The sequence below is a fragment of the Ambystoma mexicanum genome, chromosome 1p (assembly GCF_040938575.1).
Source record: "Ambystoma mexicanum isolate Mex_15411 chromosome 1p, UKY_AmexF1_1, whole genome shotgun sequence".
NCBI lineage: Eukaryota > Metazoa > Chordata > Amphibia > Caudata > Ambystomatidae > Ambystoma > Ambystoma mexicanum.
The window spans coordinates 99,942,256-99,968,697 of record NC_090921.1 but is presented as its reverse complement, the minus strand read 5'-3'; the positions used below and the strand labels follow the sequence as shown (position 1 = coordinate 99,968,697).

Sequence of the window (26,442 nt, the reverse complement as noted above, 5' to 3'; positions counted from 1 at the left end):
CAAAGCATTCAAATACATAGGAAAGAGAAAGGACAAGAACAAAGGGGGCAGGCATACAGATCATTAAAAGCACTCAAATGTCATTGTATCTGTGAGGTTGTTCTTACGCATGGAACGTATAACTCTTATAAGCAAACGGGGTAGGCATACTCGGATTGGCCCATAGGGCAATTGGGCAATGCCTGAATATTGGCCGTGCCAACCAGGGCCACTTTAATGGTTTACGGCAATGAGCAGCTAGTAGTTTTAAATGTTTTTATCAGATAAATGTTTTTTTTAAAAGGCGTAATTTTGTAAAATGTTCCCAAGAATGTTTCTCCAGATAATACTCAGAGCGTTTAGTGCCCAGGATTGTAGTCCCAGTCCCGTCATCTAGATCACATGGAACAGTGGGTCTGGATACCCCACAGGTCATGCACACCCAATTGGGATTTTCTTTCTCTTTGCAAGATCTGTATGCATTACTTTGGCAGGGCTGATCCCCCAACTTCTGTATTATCCCCACACATGAAAGTCAGCACACAGCGCTGCCCCAGGTAAGCTTCTAACATGTGCCTTGGCGCAGGCAGCAAGGATAATGGCATCACAACTCCACAGTAATAACTAACTAGAGCACCTAGGGATGTCATTTTGTATATTACAGGTGAGTAGTGATGTCACAACTAGCCTGTAATAAGAACATTATTTATAGGCTTTAATACAGATATTGCAGGCTGCCAAGTTAGTATATGTAGGCTAGTGAACGTCTGAGTCCCTGCACTTCTATTGCACATCACACCTTAGTACCATCATGTCTATTCTACAGCAGACCTAAGCTCCTTCATTTATATTCCAAGCGCATCTGTGTACCTGCCCTTCTATTCCAGTTCACGCCTTAGCATCAGGACGTCTATTCCACAGCACATCTAAGTACCCGGACCGTTATTTGACAGCACATCTTAGCACTCTACTGCCGGGCAAATCTGAGAACTTTCGGTTGTGTTCCACTGCACAGCTTAGTAACTGCACTTCTGTTCATTCATGTGGTAGGCGCATTGCCTCAGCTAGAGATTTAAGAAGCACATTGTACTTATCGTTTCAGCCTTAAAGAGCTAACAGTGCAGGTGGGCGCCACTGTCATAGGGACCACACACAAAGACATCCACAAGGTAGAAAAACTCATCCCCCACGAGGACTTCAGCCGTTACACTGCAGACAACGACATCGGCCTTCTGTTGCTTATGTCCGCCATCGAGATTACCAACCTCACGACACCCATCTGCCTGCCGCCCATCGAGTCCTTCGACATCAAGCAGTGGCGGTCGTGCCACGTGGCCGGCTGGGGGACACGATCTGAGGGTGAGTGCTTGCCAGCAAACTCAGCTGTGGTGATCAACTAGTTATTCAATCGCGAGAGCGAGTGCGCATGCGTGTGTGCGCCTGCTGGTGCTTTTGTGTCCTTTGCAGCAGGCCTGGCTGAAGATGTGCGGGGCCCGTTTCAGCATGATGGTTCAGGGTGCATACATTACAATGGAGAAAAAGAAATACAGCTGTGGGTTAATTACTGCCGATTATCACAAGATCAATAACTGCTGATTATCAAGAGACCACCAGACAGCAGGGAGCTGAAACACTCTAAATGCCCTTTAAAATCTATAAATACATCTTTGTCAGCAGGTGGCTGATGTGGAGGAACCGGTATTAAAAAGCAAAGGGACAATAACACTTCTGTATACCCTAAGGAAGTGATGGCCAGAAGGGCTCCAGCAAACGCTGCCGGTAAGGCGAGCACTGCAAATGGCACATTTAAAGCTTGAGAACTAAAGTAACATGAAAAAGAACACATTGCCATGTTATAGGAATGCTGACAGGCAACATGGGGTAGTTGCTGGGGGCCCCCCTCAGGCACTAGCTTCCTTTCAACTGAAAAGTTTGAAAGGCCCTAATGCCATCTCTGCTTTGCGGCCAATGCACCCTTGCCTTCAGAGCCACAGAGCAGGCGTGGCGTGTTTGGCTCCTAAATATATTGAAATGCAATAACACACAATAAAGCACAGCCAAGTAATGCCAAAGTTTGGGTATCCATAGATCTCTTTCCTGTATTCACGAAGCATCATTTATATACTAGGGAAGGGTAGTATAAGGCCTTATTGTGCAGGATCCAAATATGCTAGAATCAAGGGTTTATGGTCAGGGTAATTTCAAGGTCTGTAATTTTGCTATTCGCTGACGACAAATCATGCAAGCATGGGTGGCCCGGCCACAGAATAAATTAGACGTTTGCCTGATGGGCCAGTAGCAGCAAATCTCTTGGACTACTCTCCTGTTTATTAAGGTCTGCCTCACTGTCTGTGGTCTCTAACCCAACCCCTCTCTTCTCTCTCAAGCCATGGACCTCTTCAACAGAGACAAAACAATTTAAAGTCACACATTAGCATAACTAAAGAACCTCTGATATGATATGATATGGTATTTATAAAGCGCCTATACACAAGTGTTTCAAGGCGCGACGAGGCAAGGGAAAGGGAACAGAGGGAGGACAGAGACAACAATCCTACTAGGCCAAGTGATATTGAGATCGCGCAAATGCAGGGGCGAGGGGAGCGGAAAAAGTGCCAGTGGAGAGGGGCAGTGCTGAGCATAGGATCAAACAATAATAAGAAGTGTAGCCACCAGGTGGTGGTGCAAGGTAAGTGCAGACAGCGGGTGTCAATAAGTGCAGGTAGGGAGACTGTAGGGTTACAGATAAGACCAAAGTGCAAGGGTTGCCAGGAGGCAGTGGGGGTGTGCAACTGGGCGGGCAGTGACCTGGGTCCGATAACAGAGGGTAGCCAGGTGACCAGTGTAGTATCAGACAGGAGGTCCGCAGGGGAGAGGAAAATAGAAGGCAGAAGCAAAGAGGAAGGTCTTGAGGTGCTTCCGTCACCCGAGATGGTTCTCCTCAAGTTTCAGAGAGGCAGGGAGGCTGTTCCAGAGGGAGACCCCAGCCGAAGAAAGAGATCTACCCCCAACTCATTGCTTGGAGAAGCATCTGACCCTGAGAGAGCTGGAGGTGGAGGAGCAAAGAGCTCGAATAGAAAGGTATTTACGAAGCGAGAGTTGGAGGTATGGAGGACCCAGGCCCCAGAAGGCCTTGCGGACAATGCAGAGGGTCTTGAACTTAATCCTTGCAGCCATAGGGAGCCAATGAAGTGATTTCAGTGCTGGAGAGATACGATGCGTGGGCTTGAGGTCAAGGACAAGTCTCGCAGTCCTGTTCTGGATGAGCTGCAGAGGGTGGAGATTTAGAAAGAGGCTGTTGCAGTAGTCCAGCCTAGAGCGAACAAGAGCTCTAGAGACAGTGAATTACTTGGGGAAGGACAGGAAAGGAAGAATACCTCTGAGGAGGTGCAGTTGGTAGTCTTGCTTCATCCACTTTCCAGCTGTATCTGTGTCTTCCAGTCTGCAGTCTATCAGCGGAGCACACACAGTATCTAGTCAATATTTGGATCTGCTTGGTATAGTGAAAGCAAGCGTCCCCAAACAGCAAGATCCTCCCCGCAATGAGAGACAATGAAGGACTCTCCCAGGATGGGAATAAGACCAGGACAAAGTGCGGGTGAGCGTAAATGGGAGTTTATCGATCAGAATTGGGCATGCAAAGAACTCTGCAAACTCCGAGAGCGCTCTGTCTGACAATAGCAAAGACAGGCGTATATATTTACAAAAAACGTCATCAAAACCTACATACTATAGGGGGCACAAGTTCGTTGGGATTGGGTGGCGACGACTAACTATAGGTGCTGCTGCGGCGTGGTTGGTCTTGGCTGGAGGACGTCACTGGTCACCCTCGTGGGTTGGGCTGGGCCTGGCAGGTCGGCTTGAGTTCATCCGGGCGGTGTTGGTGTGCTGAGGCGACCTGTGGCAGAGATGAATGCCTTTCCTGACTTACTTGCCCTCTGCCATGCACCCCGCAGTCATTCAGTCATTTACAGTTCTATTCTCTTTTAGTAAATCTTTCAATAGGTTAAGGCAACACAGGAGGAATGCACCTTGTGAGGGGTCTGGAGATAATATATCGAGGCCTGGTTACTTGTGATCTGTTGACCGGGACCGTAGGTCGAGGGACTAAGCTTCGGGGACTGGGGCGGGTGGTACAGGTCTTTCTGTCTTGTTAGAAGTGGTTATAGATGTTTCGCTGTGTGTCGTCAAAGTGTTGGGTGTCCTGGTTGCACAGGGCTATAAGTCTGAGACAGTCCGGTGGGTTGAGGGGTTTACAGGGGGACGCTTGAGTTTAAACTAAGGTTTATTGCTATGCTGTAAATAATGCAGGTGGCTGGCCGCGGCCTTGGGTGCTGCAGTGGGGTTACAAGTCTTTGAAGCGGCTCCAGTCAGGTCGGGGGAGGTGTGATAGCGCAGAGCGGGGCTCTGTTCTCATGTCTTGGCAGTCTTCTGAGGGAGGGAGGGGGATACATCGAGACCTTGTACGCTTTCACAAAGGTATCTCCCTCGTGCGTTGCCAAATATAGGTAAAGACATCGCAAACATTTTAATACTTTCTATAATACTTATTTAAAATCACTTCAAAACATGCATTTAACCTTGGCTGGGTGCGTTTCTACTATACCCAGTCCGAGCACCATTGTTGTACATTATATTCTAGCAGCTACAGTGTTTTAGTTACATGCATATACATTTGCAGTAAATGAGGTAGTGGTTAGATCAGTGGAGTACATAGAAAACGATCCGCCCCTGTACGTGACGATGGTAGCATATGAGGGGCTCAGACATTCACACATGATAAGTGCACGTCTTGCGCATTCTTGACATGAGTTCATAGTATATTTGCATCCGCTTTCTCGCGTACTCTAGCAGCATTAGTTTTAGTTATGGCGCGAAACCATGTGAGGTAGGCTGCCCAGTGATACACGCAACGAACAGATCCCTGGAGCGTCCCTTTATCATTAGCATCCACCTGTAATGGTGCGGGCTCGCTATAGCTTATGTCATGGGAGCATACTCTCTCATTTTAATACATTCTACAGGCGTGTATATTTTGTGGGAGAAAGAAATAATGCAAGAGGACTTGACATTCATATATACATATATATATGTAAGGACTGTCTGCCATCAGAGGACCATTTTGCTGTTCATTTCACTGTTCAGGCCTGCTGGCTGGGTCATGCTGATAGTGATGGTACACTGTGGGAGGTGAATTGTTACAATGTTAGCGTATTTCGCTAGCTCATGTCCGTCTTGTTCGTGGGAACGTGCTCGCAGCTGATCTGCCAGGGTGCTGCGGCAACAGGGATGTTCTCCAAGGGTGGGGGCCGCGCTACAGTGCGCTGAGCTTACACCATCTTTACCGGGCAGAGAATGGTTTTTGGGCCTAACTAAATTTGTGTTGTAATCAATACATGTGGGCATTCGATACATGCGGGCAATGTCTCCAGTGGGTGAGCCCTCCACCACCTGGGCCCGGGTGGCATGAGGGAACGCCCAATGGGCCATAGCCCTCACCTGGGGAAGAAACGCAGGCGAGAGGGGTCTCCTGGACCAGTCCTCCCCTACATTTCCCCCCTTTCGTTACTAAAGTAACGAATTCTTTAACTCCTCTATCCTCCTACACTCTACTTCGTTCATCACCGCCTCATCCCATGCAGGAGTTCCTTTGATAGGCATCCATGCTCTGCACACCCCCCTTAAACTCTCACCTCTCCTGGCGTATTCATCTGGAGTACACGTAAGATATATGCACCCACCATCTCCTTCCAAATCTACCCACACTTCCTCGTACCATTCTAGTATGCGGGGCTCTTTGATGGTGGTGTGCCAAAGCTTATCTACAATATCCTTGTCATGGTACATGGGCACCAGTTGATACCTTGGTGTGTTGTCTACCCCTGTTTGTACTTGTGCTTCTTGCACCGTTTTTATTGTACCGTGTGAGTTGCCCATTGTCACCATCATCATTGCACCATTTGGTACTGCGTTAGCACAGACTCGAAGACCCACCTGGCATAGGCAGAAAATCAATAAGAGGAACACCACAGCTGGCATCAAAAATTTCATCGTTGTTCCAAGCCATGAGGGGACCCAGGAGAAGAGGTTATCGAACCATGTACTATCTTCTGCTCCGCCTTCCATCTTCATTTTTTCTCCTAGGTTGTGGACTGCTTCGATCACATGGGACAGGGAGCCGTTTTCTGCGTCTTCAGAAGGTACGAAAGTGCAGCAGGCACTTCCTATTTTTCGGCAAACACCGCCGTCCATCGCCGTCAACAGGTCCAGGACATACCTGTTTTGCATGGTCATCAGTCGCAAGGCTCTTAGTTCGACCTTTATTATGTTAAAACCTTCTTCAGTGTCGTTCGCCAGCTGAATTAATTCCCAGCGTGTTATCTGGAGCCATTTTGCGTTAGCCCTTGCTTGGACACTTGATACGAGCGAGGCAAAGAATGTTTCTGCTGAGCTGAATAATCGATATTTGTCTGGGATCTGGGCCAATAGTTCTGATGATGCCTTCGATATATAGTTTGATGCTCGTCTGTTGCGGGTCAGCACCTCTTCTTTGCTTCCAGAAGACAGGACATACATTCGTGGTTCTGTAGTTGGTTGGCCCACACTCTGTTGTGTGCGTTCCTGTGTCCTTTTGCTTCCATCGATGTGGCTTTCTGGTATCACCATTAGAGCTGAGTGCAGAGTGGCCATTGAGCAGCTGCCACTCCACGACGGGGGGAGGTGTAGGTATGCCTGGTTTCCACATACCCAATACGTGTCCATAAGGGCCGCAGTCCCTTTTCTTAGGTCTGGGATAGTGAGGGTTTTGTTGCACTTCTTGTTCGTCCCCATGGACGTTCTCCCCTCTCCTTTGAAACATAGTTCATAGTCTATTTCATTCTGCAACTTGAAAGGCTTTTCAATTGGCGTGACCCAGGTTAATTTTGAAATGTGTTCTCTCCATACGGGTGTGCATGTTTCTTTTATCCATTGCAATTTCTCCGGCGCCACACCCCTCAGTGCTTCATCTTTACACATTACTTCTTCATTCTTCCACTTGTTATCGGAAAAAAGTGTCCCTTCGATTGCAAAAAATGGTTCTTTCAGACATACAACCCCTGTCGGTTTTGGGTAGCACGTTTTCTCGTTCTGCAGCATTTGAAAAGTCACTTCATGTGCCTGGAAAGTGTTCTTAATTCTGCACAACGTGAGATGAAGGAGACATTGGGCATCTATAATCGGCAACTCTTTGGGTAACAGTACTTTGGGTGTACCTGATGCGTGAGGGATGAGGGAGCAAACATAACAGCTCTCGTTTGTTGTTTGTTTAGCTGTGGCACTCATATCTGCATACCACTTATTTGTTTGGTGGGGGTGTCGTGGGTCTTCCATCTTATCTAGGCCTAGCCCATAGTACTCATCATACTTCCTCCTCCCTGCTTCCCTCTTCCGTCTATTGTTCTTATTCCTCATATTCTTCCCTATTCCCTGGGCATGAGACAAACTAGACCCCCCTTTCCCATTCCCGCCCCCCTTCACCCAGTCATCATATAATATTTCATGTGTCTCTCTCATTCTTTGATTCTCTATGGTCGTGGGGGCAGGTTGGCTGGTGGGGGTATTATACAACCATGATATGGCAGAGGGATTTCGGTCGTTTAAACTGTGAGCATTGTAATTAGACATCTCAGGTGGGGACAGTGTGTTGTTTTGTCTTCCACTTTTTGGCCCTCCATCGTGTGAGATGACAACATTGGGTGACGTAGTATAGTAGCCCCACACAAGTTTAGTTCCATCCCATATCAAAAAATCACCTTCCCTTGTAGTTGCGTTGACACTTGCAGTTGTATTGGTCCCAATAGTGGTGTTGCTCCCTCCCCCCTCGTTCATCTCGATAGAGATGAACGCTATGAACCAGTATGTAACCAGTCCAAATAATAATGTAAAAAACAATATAATGCACGCAGATAGTCCACATTCATACGAATATATACATTTCACAGTTAACCATTCTCTAATTCTAGTAAATTTATCCGTTGCAGGCCGCCCGTTAGATGCCATGGAAGCTCCTGTTTTAAGATATAAAAGTGCATTGAGTGCATACATGTAAACATTTTTGTTGGCACCATCAGTGCCAATATACATGTGACGGGGAATGGAAGTGGGTGGGGATGCGGGGAGGGGTATTCACAGACAAGGGTGTATACACGCTCATAGTTTGGCATTCCATTTAATATATGTATATGATATATTCATACTCAACAAGATCAAAGTTAAAACAAAATTTCCCCCCCCCCCTTTTTTTTTTTTTTTTTTTTCATCTTTATAAGTTGTGCATTTCTTCAAATTCAGTACCAGCACATACACGCAAGTTCATATTCAGTCATTCTGCTCAGTTGCAGCGTTTGCTGTTGTCTGTGCCTCCCCATCTACCTCCTCTTGTACGTTGCTATATGCCTTCCGTACATCGGTCAAGTGCACCCAGTACCTCAACCCTTTTACCTTTACCGCCGTAGGCGTGCAAAATATTACTTCATATGGGCCATGGAATCGTGGTGCATTCCACCGACGCACAAAACTTCTGACATATATCCAGTCGCCTGGCGTTAGCTGTAGTTGTTGCTCTGGCTCCGTGACAGCGCCTGTTACATTTCCCTCTTCTCTAGTGAAGGGTGGGGACAATTGCTTTGCTATCACGCGCGCTGCCCTTGTCAGTTTCTTTAAATAGTCTGTGAACTCCTCTCCCAATATCGCGGCGCTTCTGTGAGCGTCTGAGTGTTCGCGCAGTGGTGAGTGTGCTGTGTTCATCCGTCTCCCAGTCACGATCTCGTGCGGGGACAAATGGTGGTCTTTGCTTGGCTGGTTTCGCAACTCAAATAGCGCAAGCGGTAGGCAGTAAATCCAATTCTTTTTTAATGAGAAGCATAGTTTTGATAACCTGCCCTTCAACAGTCCGTTCATCTTTTCCACTACGCCATTACTTTGAGGATGATAAATTGAGCATAATTTATGTTTTATTCCTAGCAATGTAGTCACTTCCTTAAAAAGCTCATTCACAAAATGAGTGCCATTGTCTGAGCGGATTACGTCACAAATTCCCCAGCGCGGGAATACTTCCCTTACTAGGAACTTGGCGGCGCTCTTGGCATCGGGTCGCGCGCAGGGTCCTGCTTCCACCCACCTTGAAAATGGGCACACGACCACAATCATGTACCGTGCACCATGACACCTTTCCCCCATGTCTGCGTAATCGATGTGTAGTTCCTTGAATGGGCCAATGGGTTTAGGGATTGTTCCCCGGAGAGTTCGTAATGTCATCCCTGAATTGTATATTTGGCATGTTGTACATTCCATTGCCAATCGAGACACATGCTCCTGAAGACAGGGCACGAACCATTCTTCCTGTATTTCTGCTGCGATGTGTTGTTTGGTGTTATGTGCAGGGAAGTGTAGCTGTTGAAATGCAATCTCTAGTAGCTGAATTGGCATTACCACCTTCCCCGAGTTATTTTGCCTCCACAGCAGGTCTGTTCCTGACTTGCTGCACCCTCGCTTTGTCCACAATAGTTTTTCCTCTGCACTGGCTCCTTCCTGTAATTCTATTATTTGTGGTATGGGCATGATATTATATCCCTCTGGGGGCTCTTCGTTTGTTTTGTCCTTAAGCATGTACTCACCTGTGTCATTTTTCTGAAAATAGGAAGCCTCCTTGGCGGCCGCGTCCGCTGCCGCGTTCCCTAAAGACACAACATCTGTGTTGGACGTATGTGCTTGGCACTTTACTATTGCTACTGCAGTGGGGTTTTGCAGGGCCTCAATTAACTCTTTTAACAATTCTGCATGCTGGACAGGTGTTCCATCTGCCCTCCTAAAGCCCCTCCGCCCCCATCTTGCTAGGCCTCCATGTACTGTCGTTGTCATGTAAGCTGAGTCTGTGTATATCGTCACTGCACAACCCTTTGCTGCATGTAGTGCTTCTATGAGTGCAATCAGTTCTGCTGCCTGCGCGGAGTAATGTGATGGGAGACGATATTGTACCAGTGTTTCATACTCACCATCTTCTAACCTCACCACTGCCATGCCAACGTGTTTTTCTCCCGTGTCCGCGTCAATTGATGCGGACCCATCCACAAAGTACACTTCCCCTTCGCTTAGGGCGTTCTCACACACCACTGTCTCCTCCCCGCTTCCTCCTGTGTAGGTTGCGCAATCGTGGTTCTGCATGTCTTCGAGCGTGCACGCTTCTGTAATGAATGTGGCGGGGTTCACTGTCTTGCATCTCACTATATGGATGTTGACACTGGACAGTATAACCTCGTAGGCGGTCGCCCGCTGTGTGGTCAGTGTGCTTTTTGATCTCTCTAGTATTGCAAATAATGAATGTTCCACAAACAATGTCACAGGGCAACCCATTACTATTGTGGCACTTTTCTCAATCGCGAATGCGGCTGCAGCGAGTGATTGCTCGCACGCGAAATGGCCCTGCATCACAGCATCTAAAGTGCCACTATAGTAAGCCAATGGCTTGTGTCCCAAAGATGTTTTTTGTGTCAGGACTGCTGTCATCAGTGTTTCCTTGCAGTGTGAGAATAGGTAAAACTCGCGTCCATAATCAGGGTTTGCGAGTACTGGGGCGCTTGAAATCAACTCTTTTAGTGTTTGGAAGGAGGAACTCATCTCTTCTGTCCATTCCATCTTCCTGTTCTCCTGTTGGGCCACCTTTAATGCTTGTAATAAGGGCCTGGTGTATGCCGCATAATCTAATATCCATGCTCGGCAATAATTGCACATTCCCAAAAATTTCTGCATGTCTTTTACTGTTGTGGGTTCTTGTACTGATCTTATGGCTTCTACCCTGTCTGGTATTATTCTTTTCCCATCTCTTGAAATCAGCTGCCCTAGGTACAGGACCTCTGTCAGACAGTACTGTAGCTTTCCCTTGTCCACTTTGTACCCCTTGTTGGCCAGCAAGGTCAACAATGTTACGGAATCTGCTCTGCATGTCTTTTCGTTTCGTGCGCAAACTAGCAAATCGTCTACGTACTGAATAATGGTGCTCTCAACTGATAGGTTTCCTAGGTCTTCATGTAATACACGATTGAAGATGCTCGGGCTCTCGCAGTAACCCTGTGGTAATCTGCAATGCTCATACCTTTTACCCCCCAGTGTGAAGGCGGTGAGGTATCTACTCTCTTCAGCCAGGGGTATAGAGAAAAATGCGTTTTTCAAATCCACTACTGTGAAATGTGATGCCTCTTTAGGGATGCTGCATAGTATTGATGCGGGGTTCGGGACTAGAGGGAACTCCTTCTGAATTACATCATTGAGGGGGCGTAGGTCTTGTATCATCCTCCACGACCCCCCTTTTGCTTTTTTGATCGGATAAATGCAAGTATTACATGGGGAGTTTGAAGGCACTATTATCCCTTGTGCTAGTAGGGCATTTATTGTCTCTTTTATCCCTTCTTCAGCTTCACGAGACAGAGGATACTGTTTAACTCGTGGTAAAATTGCTCCTTTCTTTAGCTTTATTACCACAGGCTGTACCCCATGCAACAGTCCCACATCATGGGGGCCTGTCGTCCATAAGCTGTTTGGTACGAGCCTCATGTCGTCATCAAAAAACGACGGTGGTGCTCCTACCACCGTCATCAATTGGACGGGAGTCTCCCTTGCTTGTATTAAAATGTCACAGGGCATCGCTATTTCCATCACTATTTCACCATCCCCTTCTGAGTCTGAAAAGAGATCCTCATCTGTTACCTCTCGCAGGGCGATGTCGGCGTTTGTGCATAGCACTGTGCGCCACTCACACCCTTCCTCGTCCACCCCGATCACAGCTATTCTTTTTGCTGACACTTGCACAGCGTGCAAATCTAACGATACCACTGATCCTGGTGCTGCGTTGGGGCATACTATGGGGCGGTAGAGGAACTCCGCCGGGATCCTCCAGTCCATGCTTCTCAGCTCGGGAATTATGAGGGCCAGAGTCTTCAGCCCTTTGATAAACATTTCCTCATTTTGTGGCAGTCCTCGTATTTCCTGCGTGGTTGTGTAGGCTTGCACTACCAACATTGCGCGCAAGGGGCATATCCCGGGTGTGGAACACACTATCCCTCCCTCGGTAAATGATATGGTCATGTTGAGTTTACTCAGGAGATCCCTCCCAAGCAAGTTAATTGGGGAATGTTCGTAATACAATAAGGGTGCCTTCACAGTCTTACCCCCCACTGTTACATCCAAAGCTTCTGTATAAGGAACTTCAACTACAGCCCCAGAGAACCCCTGCGTCTCTAACTTCCTGTTAGATAACGGGAATCGGCCCTCTCTGATACATGATTTCTCCGCTCCCGAATCAACCATGAATATAAATTGCTTGTCTCCTATCTGCGCCCCTACCAATGGTTCCTCTGCTGCATTGTAGGTGGTGGATAGAACTGGACACGCAAGTGTTCTCTGTGGGCTGTCCTATGCGGGGTATCTCGTCGCCCCTCCCTCATTAAAGACATTTCCGGAAACTACCAACATGCCGCTGTAAGGCGCTGGCGCGGGGGCCCCGTTTGCTGTTGTCGCGAAAGGGTTACCTGGCGTGTATTGCATGCTGTCATTGTTTTGGGGGTGGTTCTGTGTCCTATACTGGTGTCCTTGTTGCTGGCCCGTGGTACCCTGGCCAGGGTTCCTTAGCTGCTGTTGTCCCATTGGGAGACCGTATGGGCTTCCCGGGTGTGGATGACCATAAGCCTCCCCCTCCTGGAACCCATTGTTTTGTCTACTTCTGCATTCCCTGGAGTAATGTCCCCATCTTCCACAGTTCCAGCAACTCCCTTGGGGGCCCCTGGGACCCTGCCATCCATTTCCTCCCATTCCTCCATACCCCTGTCCGCCTCCTCTCCGGCCCCTGTACCCACCTCGTCCCCCTCGAGGGGTCCACTCTTGCCACTGCGGGCTTCCACCTTGCTCTTGCTCAGTCCACTGCCGCTGTGCTGGTCCTGCCCAATTAGTTGCTACCCTTCCTTGGAGTGCTATCAGCCCCTCCTCCTCCTCATCTCCCTCCCTACTGTGTGGGAGCGCGGCTACTGCTGCTGCAACCTTCACTAACTTTGACTGTACTAACTTCGCCTCGTCTGCCAATCTTTTCTGCGCCACCTCCTTCTCCCTCTCCTTTATTCTTTTACAATGGTGTACTATTATGCTTTGAATTTCTGGCCATCCTTTTGCTTCAATACCTGCTATCTTGTCAAGCGCCTTCTGCACTTCCTTTGGGAGCCCTCTCTTTATAATAAAATAAAATAAAGATGTCGATTGATACCAGGGCGTGCCCGTTTCTGCTCTCCACATCTCTTGGACCCGGAAAATATAATCCATAGCCTCTTCCCCGTCATTCATTGTACACTGCATCACTGACTGCAAGTCCGGTGTGTCTGGGAATGTTTCGCGTAAGGCATCCCACACCCTGGCACGCACCGTGTTAAATGATGCCCCATCATGGCGGTCACAGTCTAACGTTACTCCCGGGAAACCGGCCTTAACCCATACCCTTTCAGCCTGGTCACCTACCGCTGATACCAGTAGACTTTTCACATCTCCTATGGCTAGGGGTACCCCGGCAGTATGTTTCTCAAAGGCATATATCCACTTACTTGCCCCTCCTGACAACGGGGGCAATAGCTTTAATAAATTGGCTTTATCCATCTGTGCCCATGGGATATAGTTAGGCCTCCCTCCTCCCCTGTGTATCAACGGGAGCTGTAGCCTTCCTTTTGTCGTTCCGTCCGGACCCGTTTGAGCTGTCGATGTCCCCAGTGATGCCATTTTTCCCACTCTGTTCCTTAGTCGGCCCGTCCACTCATCATCCAGGGTTCTCAGCGAACACGTACCTTCCTCCCCCTCGCTTCCCCCTCTTATTGCCATACTCAACCTGTCGCTTTCTTCTACCTCGTCCCTTATATCACACAGCAACTCCTCTCTAAGTCCCCCCCGCCTTTCCTCGCTTGCACCATCTCCCTCTCCGGGCCCTACTTCTATTATTCGCGTTGGTTCTTCCTCAATTCTGAACAAAATCTCGCCCTTTTTCCACCCCTCTTCAGGCTTTCTATTTTCACCTAGCGCTCTGGACGTGCGCCCTGATCTAGTTGCATCTAGTGCTGTCCGTTCGCATATGTCTTTTATCCTCGAGAGCTCATCCTTTGCTATCGTCAGTCTTGATTCTAAATCATCTGTGAGCTTCTCTATATCCACCCTTTGTGCGCCTGCCTGGGCTCGCTCCCTCGTGCTTTCGTATGGCGGAGGTGCCGTGGGCCGGAGGGGTGTAGTATCTCTCGGGGGAGTTATGTAAGTGGGATCACTGTACCCCTCTGCGGGCACAGGCTTCTTTATTATCGGGTACAAGCTTATTACCTCTACTGGTGGTGCTACACTTGAGCCTTCTTTGACATCTCTTTGTATTAGCAGTGGATTGTCTGTGGTGGATGGGAGATCAGTATTTAGTACTGGTGTCTTAGGCGGTGGTATCTCTTCAAATAACCTCCAAAGATCTAATATTTCCCTCCTATTTTGCAGCTGCTTTCCTTTGTATTTTATATAAATACATGTGGCCACTGTATCCAGGACACTTTTATCAAACGACCCTCCCTCGGGCCAAATCTGAGGTAACCCCTCCCCCTTTAGTTCGGTCACCCATTGGTCATGATATTTTTTAATCCGCTCCACGTATCCCGGGAGATTCTTACAAATATGTGATAAGGGTGTTTCAGCCCCCATCTCTGTGCCCTCCTAGTGCTGATATGCCTCGTGTGTTTGCAACTACAATGTAACTGTCGTATCAATATTATTCTTTATATATTACCTCACATTCAATGCTGGGTCCCTTTGGGCTCTCCCCCTCCCTGACTGCACAATACAAAACTGGCCGTGCACAATGTCTATTATGTTCTTTTCGAGGGGCACATACAAGAGCAACCCATCCTTTGGTTTGACAATGTCAGACTGGAAATCAAAAAGGTACTCACTCACTCCACTATATTGGCGTTTTCTGAAGAGAGAGAGAAAACTTTTATCCGACCACACTTATTATGACCATTTAACTATTGTGCACTTCCAATCGTTCACGCATTCACAACGTCAAAATCTCCTCTAGCACATACGAGGTGCACACACCCCTTGGCACCATTCACCATTCAAGCTGCCCTCCCTTTCCTCCCTAGCCGGCTGTCCCTAATCGCCTTATTTGAGTATCTAGATGCGCATATATATATATATATATAGATATTAACCTGTTTTCCCCTCCTTCTAATAGGACTTTGTTTCTCTTACTGTCTCCCCAAGTCTGTGCTAATCACAGTTCTTTATTCTCCCCCCTACCCTTAAGAAAAGGAAAAAAGTAATAGCGGTCACTAAATGTACTCTCAGTGTCCCCTTTTGCTGAACACTTTTATTTTATACTCCACTTCTTCATATATTCCCAGTACTAGTCAAGATAGCACTATGCGGCGCCGCCTTCCACCCCCTTTCGGAGCTAGGTTCCCGTCACGTTTATCTCTTATTCATCTCTTAATCCTAATGGCCATATGCAAAGAAAAAGCAAGGAAATTTTAAGATGATCTTTAGTAGATCTGCATACCCCCTCTTCGTTTCCTGTCCTACACTTCACTCCCCACTCCCCTTAAGATCGCTCGCACTCAGTACTCACGTGCCCGTCTTGAACCGATACTCTCCGAAACTGGGTCCGTCCAGGCAGTGTCGCCGTCAGCTCAACAGTCAGCCCCGGCTCCGGCGAGCGGTACTCAAAGGGGATTTTTCAACCGGGATCCCGTACCCCCTCTCTATTGAGTGGGCACTTCTTAGTGTACCGGTCGCCTTTGGCGGGCCGCTTCCCGGAGCCGGCTCACCGTGCGTATCCCTTTTCGACCGGAGATTCTCGTGCCAAACGGGGACGGTTATAAGGAGTTTAGGAAGAAATAAAAATCACGCTATCGGGGTCACCACTGAAAGCAAGCGTCCCCAAACAGCACGATACCTCCCCGCAATGAGAGACAATGAAGGACTCTCCCAAAATGGGAATAAGACCAGGACAGAGTGCGGGTGAGCGTAAATGGGAGTTTATCGATCAGAATTGGGCATGCAAAGAACTCTGCAAACTCCGAGAGCGCTCTGTCTGACAATAGCAAAGACAGGCGTATATATTTACAAAAAACGTCATCAAAACCTACATACTATAGGGGGCACAAGTTCGTTGGGATTGGGTGGCGACGACTAACTATAGGTGCTGCTGCGGTGTGGTTGGTCTTGGCTGGAGGACGTCACTGGTCACCCTCGTGGGTTGGGCTGGGCCTGGCAGGTCGGCTTGAGTTCATCCGGGCGGTGTTGGTGTGCTGAGGCGACCTGTGGCAGAGATGAATGCCTTTCCTGACTTACTTGCCCTCTGCCATGCACCCCGCAGTCATTCAGTCATTTACAGTTCTATTCTCTTTTAGTAAATCTTTCAATAGGTTAAGGCAACACAGGAGGAATGCACCTTGTGAGGGGTCTGGAGATAATATATCGAGGCCTGGTTACTTGTGATCTGTTGACCGGGACCGTAGGTCGAGGGACTAAGCTTCGGGGACTGGGGCGGGTGGTACAGGTCTTTCTGTCTTGTTAGAAGTGGTTATAGATGTTTCGCTGTGTGTCGTCAAAGTGTTGGGTGTCCTGGTTGCACAGGGCTATAAGTCTGAGACAGTCCGGTGGGTTGAGGGGTCTACAGGGGGACGCTTGAGTTTAAACTAAGGTTTATTGCTATGCTGTAAATAATGCAGGTGGCTGGCCGCGGCCTTGGGTGCTGCAGTGGGGTTACAAGTCTTTGAAGCGGCTCCAGTCAGGTCGGGGGAGGTGTGATAGCGCAGAGCGGGGCTCTGTTCTCATGTCTTGGCAGTCTTCTGAGGGAGGGAGGGGGATACATCGAGACCTTGTACGCCTTCACAAAGGTATCTCCCTCGTGCGTTGCCAAATATAGGTAAAGACATCGCAAACATTTGAATACTTTCTATAATACTTATTTAAAATCACTTCAAAACATGCATTTAACCTTGGCTGGGTGCGTTTCTACTATACCCAGTCCGAGCACCATTGTTGTACATTATATTCTAGCAGCTACAGTGTTTTAGTTACATGCATATACATTTGCAGTAAATGAGGTAGTGGTTAGATCAGTGGAGTACATAGAAAACGATCCGCCCCTGTACGTGACGATGGTAGCATATGAGGGGCTCAGACATTCACACATGATAAGTGCACGTCTTGCGCCTTCTTGACATGAGTTCATAGTATATTTGCATCCGCTTTCTCGCGTACTCTAGCAGCATTAGTTTTAGTTATGGCGCGAAACCATGTGAGGTAGGCTGCCCAGTGATACACGCAACGAACAGATCCCTGGAGCGTCCCTTTATCATTAGCATCCACCTGTAATGGTGCGGGCTCGCTATAGCTTATGTCATGGGAGCATACTCTCTCATTTTAATACATTCTACAGGCGTGTATATTTTGTGGGAGAAAGAAATAATGCAAGAGGACTTGACATTCATATATACATATATATATGTAAGGACTGTCTGCCATCAGAGGACCATTTTGCTGTTCATTTCACTGTTCAGGCCTGCTGGCTGGGTCATGCTGATAGTGATGGTACACTGTGGGAGGTGAATTGTTACAATGTTAGCGTATTTCGCTAGCTCATGTCCGTCTTGTTCGTGGGAACGTGCTCGCAGCGGATCTGCCAGGGTGCTGCGGCAACAGGGATGTTCTCCAAGGGTGGGGGCCGCGCTACAGTGCGCTGAGCTCACACCATCTTTACCGGGCAGAGAATGGTTTTTGGGCCTAACTAAATTTGTGTTGTAATCAATACATGTGGGCATTCGATACATGCGGGCAATGTCTCCAGTGGGTGAGCCCTCCACCACCTGGGCCCGGGTGGCATGAGGGAACGCCCAATGGGCCATAGCCCTCACCTGGGGAAGAAACGCAGGCGAGAGGGGTCTCCTGGACCAGTCCTCCCCTACAATAGTCAGGTCTGTCATCATCACCCACACATTGCCTATGGGTGTAATATCAAGGTCCGCTTGTGTCTCCCTGTATCCATCTCCAGTCCATGGCTGCCCACACTGTGTTTGCTTGTTATTTACCTGTGTGTGTGACTCCCAGGTCTGCATGTGTCTCTCAGTGTCTGTCTCTAGTCCATTGATGTCCGCACTATATTTAGTTGCAATTTACTGGTTTGTGGGATCCCCTAGATCTTCTTGTGTCTCCCTTTATCTGCCTACTCCAGTCCATGACTGTCTGCACTGTATTATGTTCTCTTTACTTGGGTGCAGGATCCACAGGTCTGCCTTTATCTCCCTGTATCTGTCTCCAGCCCATGGCTTGCCACACTGTATTTGGTTGCTATTTGCCTGTGTTTGAGATCCCCAGATCTGTACATGCCTGCATGTACCCTTCTCCAGTCCGTAGTTTCCCACGCTCTGTTTGGCTGTTATTTACCCATCTGTGTTGTAATCCCGGTCTGGTTATGCCTCTCTATATTTGCCTACAGGTTGTGGCGGTCCTTATTGTGTTTGGTTATTTTCCTGTGTTAGGCATTGTCTGGTCTTGTCATCTGTCTCTATCTCCAGGAAGTGGTCATCCAACCTGTAGTTTTTTGTCTGTCCTGAATCTGCTTTTATCTATCGCCAGTCCACAATCGCTCACCCTGGATTTGCCTATTTGCGCCCGTGTTCGGTTTCATACATTCTGCTTATGTCAAGTCTATCTCCAGTCATTTGCGGACCATGTGCATCATCTGAGGGTACTGCCTGCAAAATGTAGTAGCTCCCTGTGCCGACAGCACAGAGAGCCCTGCCTTCAAGGTGAGAAGTCATCTGGAGCACTGCGATTGGCACTTATTGGGTCATGTAACACACCGTCTACCTTATAAAGTCTCCCCTGGGCGTCCAACCTGGATGTCTGCAGCCAATAACCAAAAGCAGCAAAGGCAACTCCCTGTTTGGACCTGTTCGGACTGCAAAGGACCTACGACCAGAATGCCTGCTTAAGCCAGGAACTCACTGTGCTAACCCTTTACCTGACTTCTGCTACCACGTATAGGGATCCTTCCACCCACTGACTGTCTATTCACTACATAGCTTCTGTTACATCACAAGAGCGAGGAACATTCCTATTTTGGGCCTGTTGACAGCCTTCTTTTCAGTCCTGCACCTTGACTTCACTCCATTCGGCCTTCTACTCATTTTTCTCCTCCCCTTCTCTCATAGCCTTCAACCTCAACTCAGCCTAACTTCTGCATCACTCGCCAACCTCCCCATCTCACTCCTGCCCCCCTGCATCTTCAACCTTCAAATAATATTCTCCACTTTTCCAATACAATTTTATTGGCATTTTTAAACAATAACATCTTCCCAGCCTGAAGCCCCCCCCCCCCACTTTCGATCCCTCCTCTCTCACCTTCCTCCCGATCCTGGTACTGTCCTTGCACACCAATGTCTTTCAAAGCTGTGCTTATCAGGTGTGGTAGTCATTATCAGGGTCTCCCTTCAAAGTGGTCCACCAATGTGTGTCTTTTATGGATCGCCTTTCCCCGGAAGGTGTGTTATTTCCAGGAGACTCATAGCTCCGGAGCACCAGGCTTGACGGGCACCGTCCCTTAAGTATCTCTGTAGGGTTGACCATTCAGTGCTAAATCCGTTGTGCTCCCCTTGTATTGAGTATGTAAGCCATTCCATGGTAACAAAGGACCAGATTTTCGCTAACCATTCATGGTCTTGAGGAGGGTCCCTTGAGTTCCATTTTCCCTCCAGAACTAGAGCTGCAGCCATCATCATGATAACGCAGAGTTTGCGTGATGCTTTTGGCGTTATTCCCTCTAGGATACTATTTAACCCTATCATTGCTAGATCTCTGTTCCCTCCGGGCTTGACCCCTAGGACTTGTTCGGGTGCTTCCTGGATACCCTTTCAGAATTGGTCCATTTTTGGGCACTCCCACCATATGTGTCTCAGGAGCCCTCCCCTCCACACTCCCTCCAGCAATGTTTTGAGGTTGCTGGGTATATTCGGTGCAATCTGACCAATGTTAAGTGCCACTGCAGTATTAGTTTCATCCAGATATCTCTGATTTGCAGGGATCTGGATAATTTGGGAATCTGCGCCCAAAGTTTCTCCCAGTCCATTTCCTCTATCGTGGCTTCTATATCGGCTTCCTATTTTTACATATACGGGATGGGCGGGGGGGAGGGCTCTCCCTCTTTAATCTATAGAAGCGACAACTCTTCTGTCCCCAGAGTCTGCGCTTAGATATTTCTCAAAAGGGGTCAGTTGATGGCTCCCCGCTTCTTTCATGGCAGGAAGTAGCAGCCAATGTCTCATTTGGACATAGCTGTACCTTTGCTTTTCCCCCAGGGCAAAGTCGGCTTTGCATTATTCAAAATGTTTGACCTGTTCCCCCTTGAGCATGTCTCTAACTCTGTGGCATCGTCCTTGTTGCCAGGCTTCAAACATGGATGTTTTATAGCCTGTGGTGAATTGCAGGTTGTCAAAAAGGGGTGTATACAGGGATGGGTAGGAGGTGCCCACTGCTGATAAGATGGTGCTACTCTGCATTTGCGGCGGTCTATCTGCCCTTGGCTTCCACAGAATTCCTTCTAAGTTCCCCCCTGCTAAGGCCCTATCCATGGGTCTCCATATTTTTCCCCGGTCGTCCTTTTGCCAGTCTCTAATGACTCTCGCTTGGGCCGCCGTGTAGTAGGCCCTAAAATCTGGTTCCCCCATGCCGCCTCGAGAGGTTGGGGTCCTCATTAGTTTTGCAGCCAAGATGCTCCACTTTCTCCCAGGATCACCCCATTTATCCCACTTGCCTATCACACAACTCTTGCTCCTCTCCACCAATTCTTTCACTTGCCCTCTAGAATGCAGAACCCCTTTTCAACAAGTCTTCCTACTTCACTGACCACTTCCACTCTTAACAACCTCAACTTCCACTTCTTGCCACCACAGAAACCTGGATCTCCCGTCATGAATCTGCTACACAAGCAGATCTCCACACTGACTTTGCTAACTTCACCAAAACTCCCAGACCTGTTGGGAAGTGTGTTTGTGTGAGATTCCTTATCAATAATGCCCTCAACACTGCCCTTCTACCCCTGTCTGACACCAACTCTTCCTCTTGGGAATATGCCACTATTTATCTCCTACCTCCTACTCCTCTCACTGTTCTGGATCTCTATCAAACCCCTGGCCCTCCCAATGCCTTTGTCCCTGATCTGAACTCCCGCCTTGAGTCACTTACTGCCAAAATCCCCATTGTCACGCTGGAGGAATTGAATATTCCCAAGTCCCCTGCAGCCACCTGCCTTGAACTAACCTCCCTCCTATCTAACTACTCCCTGCTCTCCCTCCAGGGCCAGCCTCTACTCTGATGGGACCCTCTACTCTGATGGGAGCTCTCTTGACCCTGTCTTTATAGTTCACTCTCCTCCTCTGACTTCTCGATTGACCACTTTCTCTCTGATCACTCTGTTGTTCTCATTAACATCGCAGCCCCTCTACCTTCTACTGCTCCTCTTCCCTCAATGACTAAGAGGAAATTCAGCCAGGACTCTCTTGCCCCTTACTGTGCTTATGCGAGGGCCTCTCTGCTGCCTCTTCCCCTGTTTATGCTTCTTCCATTGAACATGCTTTTTCTGAATTTCACTATGATCTTATAACTTAATTTGACCAGCACGACCCTGCTCGCACCTTCACACCATCCACCCCCATTCTCAGTCTTGGATCACCTCTGAAATACAGACTCTCAAAACAAACATGTGCTGTGACTCTAACAAATTATGGACCTCTACCCTACTTCAAGCCTAGAAAAGTCCCTTTCCACCCTTGGCCCTGCATTAGTCTCTGCTAAATCCTCCTACATCACATAACTAATCTCCTACCTTCATAATCACCCCGTAAACTTTCATCTACCCTCCAAGCTTTGCTAAAACCTCCCAAGCCAATGTCCATTGTCTACTCCCTTTCTGCTCATGCCTTTGCTCACTACTTTTCCTCTAAAATCTTTAAAATGCGTGAATCTCTAACAGCCCTCTGCTCTCTCGCTCCCCAACCCTCCATCTGCTACAACCTCTCCCCTCTAACTCTTCGCCTCTTGACTTCTTTCCCCACCACTCCTATTGAATTAGCACACATCCTTCCCAGCACTAACACAACTTGCTCTCCTGTCGAACCCCTTTGCTCCCAAAGGATCTAAGACTTAGTTTCAATCACTTCCCCTTCTACCTCTAGGCCAATGGTCTTCAAACTTGATTATGCCAAGCCCCCCCTTGAGAAAAACATTTTGAAGACGGTGTCAGGTCCTGCCTTCAAAGTTCCTCAGAAGCCTCTGAACCCCACAGACCCATAAGAGTGCCTTGCTCACAACCGATAGGGTCTACAGCTGAGTTTGGAACACCGCTGTGGGAAAGGGGAATGGGACAAAATAACAAACTGAGACAATGGATCTTCCTCCTAAGGATTGATATCTGCATAAATGAGAAAAGATAACAAGGTGCCCCATAAGTACCCACCAAGTATTGACATCATATGCCAGTGCTTCTCATTCAATGCTCCCGATGGACCTTAACCTGAATTGGCCAGTAAACACAAACCTCCCCCCTCTTATGTAATGAAAATCCATAAAACAGGTAAGTACAATGAAATGTAAACTTCTATCCTCATATGAGATCCTATGTCTGTGGCACCGTGGAGCCCCGCAACCCACCAGCTCTTAGCCACCAGGCATGTTGGGCCTGCTAGAAACACAAATGGAGCTCCTTCTACCATTTCCCACAGATAGCTTTTCTTTTGCTTGTGTGTCTGAAAAGTAAAAACAATAATAATTTGAGTTTAAAGCGATGCAGGCGCTGTCATTGATGGCCCATAAAATGCTCTGGATGTTCCGACCAGTGAACAGGGACAATGCATTGTGTTTGTATCCGTATTTGTAGTGATTTGAAGAACAGAGATGTCAATTTCGATCAGAAATGACTTCCAATAAAACATTTACAGATGGTGGAGGCATTTCCCAGGTGGGTGCCTGTACAATAGAACAAAAATTAGAATAAGTGGTGAGCCAGATTACGAGGGTGTGAACAAATTTTAGCACAGACCAGGGACAAAAGAAAATATTGAAATCAGAAGCTTCAGGTGACTTACAAGATAACATTAACCTATGACAATGAGGTTGAGCGCAGAGGAGATGGGGAAGGAACGAGATGCTGAGTAGACAGAACAAGACTATTGATAGCTTTATAGACTAGGTGAAAAAAGAGAGCAGCTTTGCATAGAGAGCCAGGAAGTATGTTGCTGGTATGTAGAAGTGAAGGAGCATCTGGGTAGGATGTAATGAGTGTGGGTAGCAAATTTGCTGACTTTGTCTTCTTGGAAGAAGAATCAGAGAGGAAGGCCAAGGAGAAGGCTTGAGCAGAAGTCGAGTTTACTGGGAAGAGAGTGGACATTAGATACTCCATAGAGTGGTGAGTAAGGAATGGATGAGGTGGCTTTCAAAGAGGACTCCAAGATTAAGATCCTTGGGCGAGGAAGAAGGAATGTCAGGAGGAGAGGTATGGTGTTGGAAGCTGGGAGAAAGAATACTTCCTTTTTAGAAGCATTCAGCATGAGGCAGCAGAGAGATATCCAGTGATGGATTGCAGTGAGACAGTGGAAACCCATTCCAAGATGGCTGGGGTGAGGGTGGGAAAGGAAACAAATATGTGTGTTGTCATCAGCAATGTGGTGGTTGTGAAAGCTGAAGGACAAAATAAGTCTTCCTGGAACAGTGGTATTGCAGTTGAAGAGTAGGCGTACAAGGACTTATCCTTTGGGCATACTGCTAGGAAGAGCGGTGAGGCTATGAGTTTGCCCGTGCCAGGAAACTTTAGAGGAGGGAGCTTCCAGGTAAGAGGCAATTCAGGTGACAGCAAATTTGGAGAGTTAGCAGAAGACAGGATTGGTCTACCATGGCGAAAGCGGCAGAGAGGTTGAAATGGATCAGTATAGGAGAGGGGTAAGAGTGGTAAGCATCAGAGAGAAAGTTGGAGACATGCATCAGTGCAGTCTTGGTGGAGTGTTTCCTACAGAAGTCAAACTGAAGTGGCTCCCCAAGACCACTATGTTCAAGGTACTTAGTGGTGGAGTCGAAAACCACCCCCTCAAGTACCTTTGAATAATGGGGAGGACGGGAACTAGCCGGCAGTTCGCCAGAATATTTGGGTCAGCAGAGAGTTTCTTCAAAATGCATAGGGCAGTTGCAGATTTGAAGGAGGCAGGGAAGGGTCCAGTAGAGAGAGAGAAGGGGGTTAAAGACTTCAGAGAAATAAGGGCAGTTGATAAAGACTACACTTTTGATCGTTTGAGGAGCAAAACATTCAATATGAGTGGAAGAGGTATTGGTGCTGTGAAGGTTGGGTGCCAGTTTGGTAGGGGAGAAGTAGTTGAGAGTAGAGTAAGGTAAGACGCCCAACACTTGAAGAACTGCGCCACACTAGTATAGGTAAATTCATTTGGATTTATGTAGTTAGATTCTCTAACATGAATTTACAAACAATGCCCTTTTAGGAAAGCACGTGTTTCGACACACCAGTGTCCTTTTCAAATCAGGGCTAATTTTAACACTAATATTCCAAAACAATTTTAGTTGATGAATAATCAGGTTGGTACCAACAAAACCCCAGAAACGGTGTTCAAGTGTGTTTTTTAAGTTACCAACTTCCTGTGCTGCCTGAAACTAATACTATGGCTGAATATATTTTGAACCGTGAAACCGACGCTATTAACCTATTCCCCCAAAGAGGTGATACAACACACGGATTTTCATCTTCTCCACCAAAAAGGGAAGATTTACGCTACAAGTTTATTAAATTGGAAAGGATTTCAAGAAAATAAATTGATACATTTTGGGAAATTGTGTCTTTGAAGAATTATCTTGAAAACGGATTTATACCTCGTGGTTTGAGGATACTAATCTTCCCCGATTTCTCAAAAGATGAGGATAAAGACTTAGCGGAACACTGGGAAAAGAATCTTAATACAAGCACTACCAGAATGTTACAAATTCTCATTGAACATGCTACAAGGGAACAGAAACGAGGAACGAAACAAATAGATCTCATCACAAAAGAAATAACAGCAACACAGTCACTCGAATCAACCAAGGAAAACATTTTTTAAAAAATGCATGAAATCCTAAAAGAATACCAGGACGAGATCAAGATACAAAAAGTTCGTAAATTTTACAGAGATGAACGGGATTACCGTGAAGATAAAGTATATACTTTCCAAGAAAAATATAATAAACTATCCAAACCACTCTCTAAAGAAAATACACCCAACACCTCACCAGGTAGTTCAGATGTTGATTCAGAGACTGACAAATAAGAAACGGGGGAAGCAGAACGTAATATTGAAGGATCAGGCTTCTTGAATCAAATCAGACGTTTCAAAAGGGGAATCAGAATAGCTAATACCAAGCAAGTCCGTTTTCAAGCAACTGCATCAACAAACCCTCAGCAAGCTTTACCAGGAGGAGAGGAAGGAGGGGGGTACAAGACAGCGGAAATCTAGACGCTCTGGAAAATGACAGACGCTTGACAAGAGCCAGTGCTCGGATAGCTGCAGGAGCAAAGAAATAAGTGATCTTGTTATGAACATCTCGTCAAAAGACATGACACCAGATGAAATCAAATTACTAAACAAAGGCCTTTCCTTTGCCCCTACCTTTAGATACGACTATATTCAAGCACAGATTGATCTATTTAAATTCACACGGAAATTGAAATTTTAAAAGTTTTTTGCCATCCAAGTTCGGCAATATCGACCAACAGAAGAGAAACCCGTACCAAGTACACTGTCTATACAAAATATTGAGAACATTCATTTATTACGAACACTTGAATTAGAAGACTTGGAAGTACATGAAACCCTACATGATCTAAGAATACAACCTATCAGTATCTCAACAGAACAATTGAGATCTACATCCAAATTCACACCCCAATTTGCTTAAGAAAATATGATTGATGCTTTTCACAAAGTGGTTCAAATTGACATCAATAATCTCTTTGAGCGCCAGAAAAAGAACAAATTTAAGTTCAAAAACAACAATCTTACTTTGGATGAATGAAAGTCTTTGAAAAATCTACAAATGGATCGTTCCATAGTCATTAAGGAAGCAGATAAAGGGGGGAAGATAATAATTATGGATCGGGCAGATTACATCCAGATGGCTCAGAATCACCTAACAACCCCCTCATGCTATGAAGAACTATTATCTAATCCAACCATGGAAATTAAAAATCGACTCACAGAGCAGATTTAAAAATTGGGAAAGGAAAGGCCTGATTACCGAAGATGAAAGAGCATATATGTCCGTTCAATACCCGGTGGTTCCGACTATCTACTTTCTACCTAAAGTGCACAAAATATTCAACCAAAT

The 26,442-nt window shown here is 47.1% G+C and overlaps 1 protein-coding gene across 1 annotated transcript in view; it reads left to right on the top strand.

Annotated features, from left to right (window-relative positions):
* Positions 1-26,442, top strand: part of LOC138455103 (serine protease 52-like) — an 84,447-nt gene that overhangs the window by 41,390 nt on the left and 16,615 nt on the right. The window contains exon 3 of the mRNA XM_069607089.1: positions 1,082-1,338. Within this exon, the coding sequence (XP_069463190.1) occupies positions 1,082-1,338 (257 nt within the window). The remainder of the gene's footprint in view (positions 1-1,081; positions 1,339-26,442) is intronic.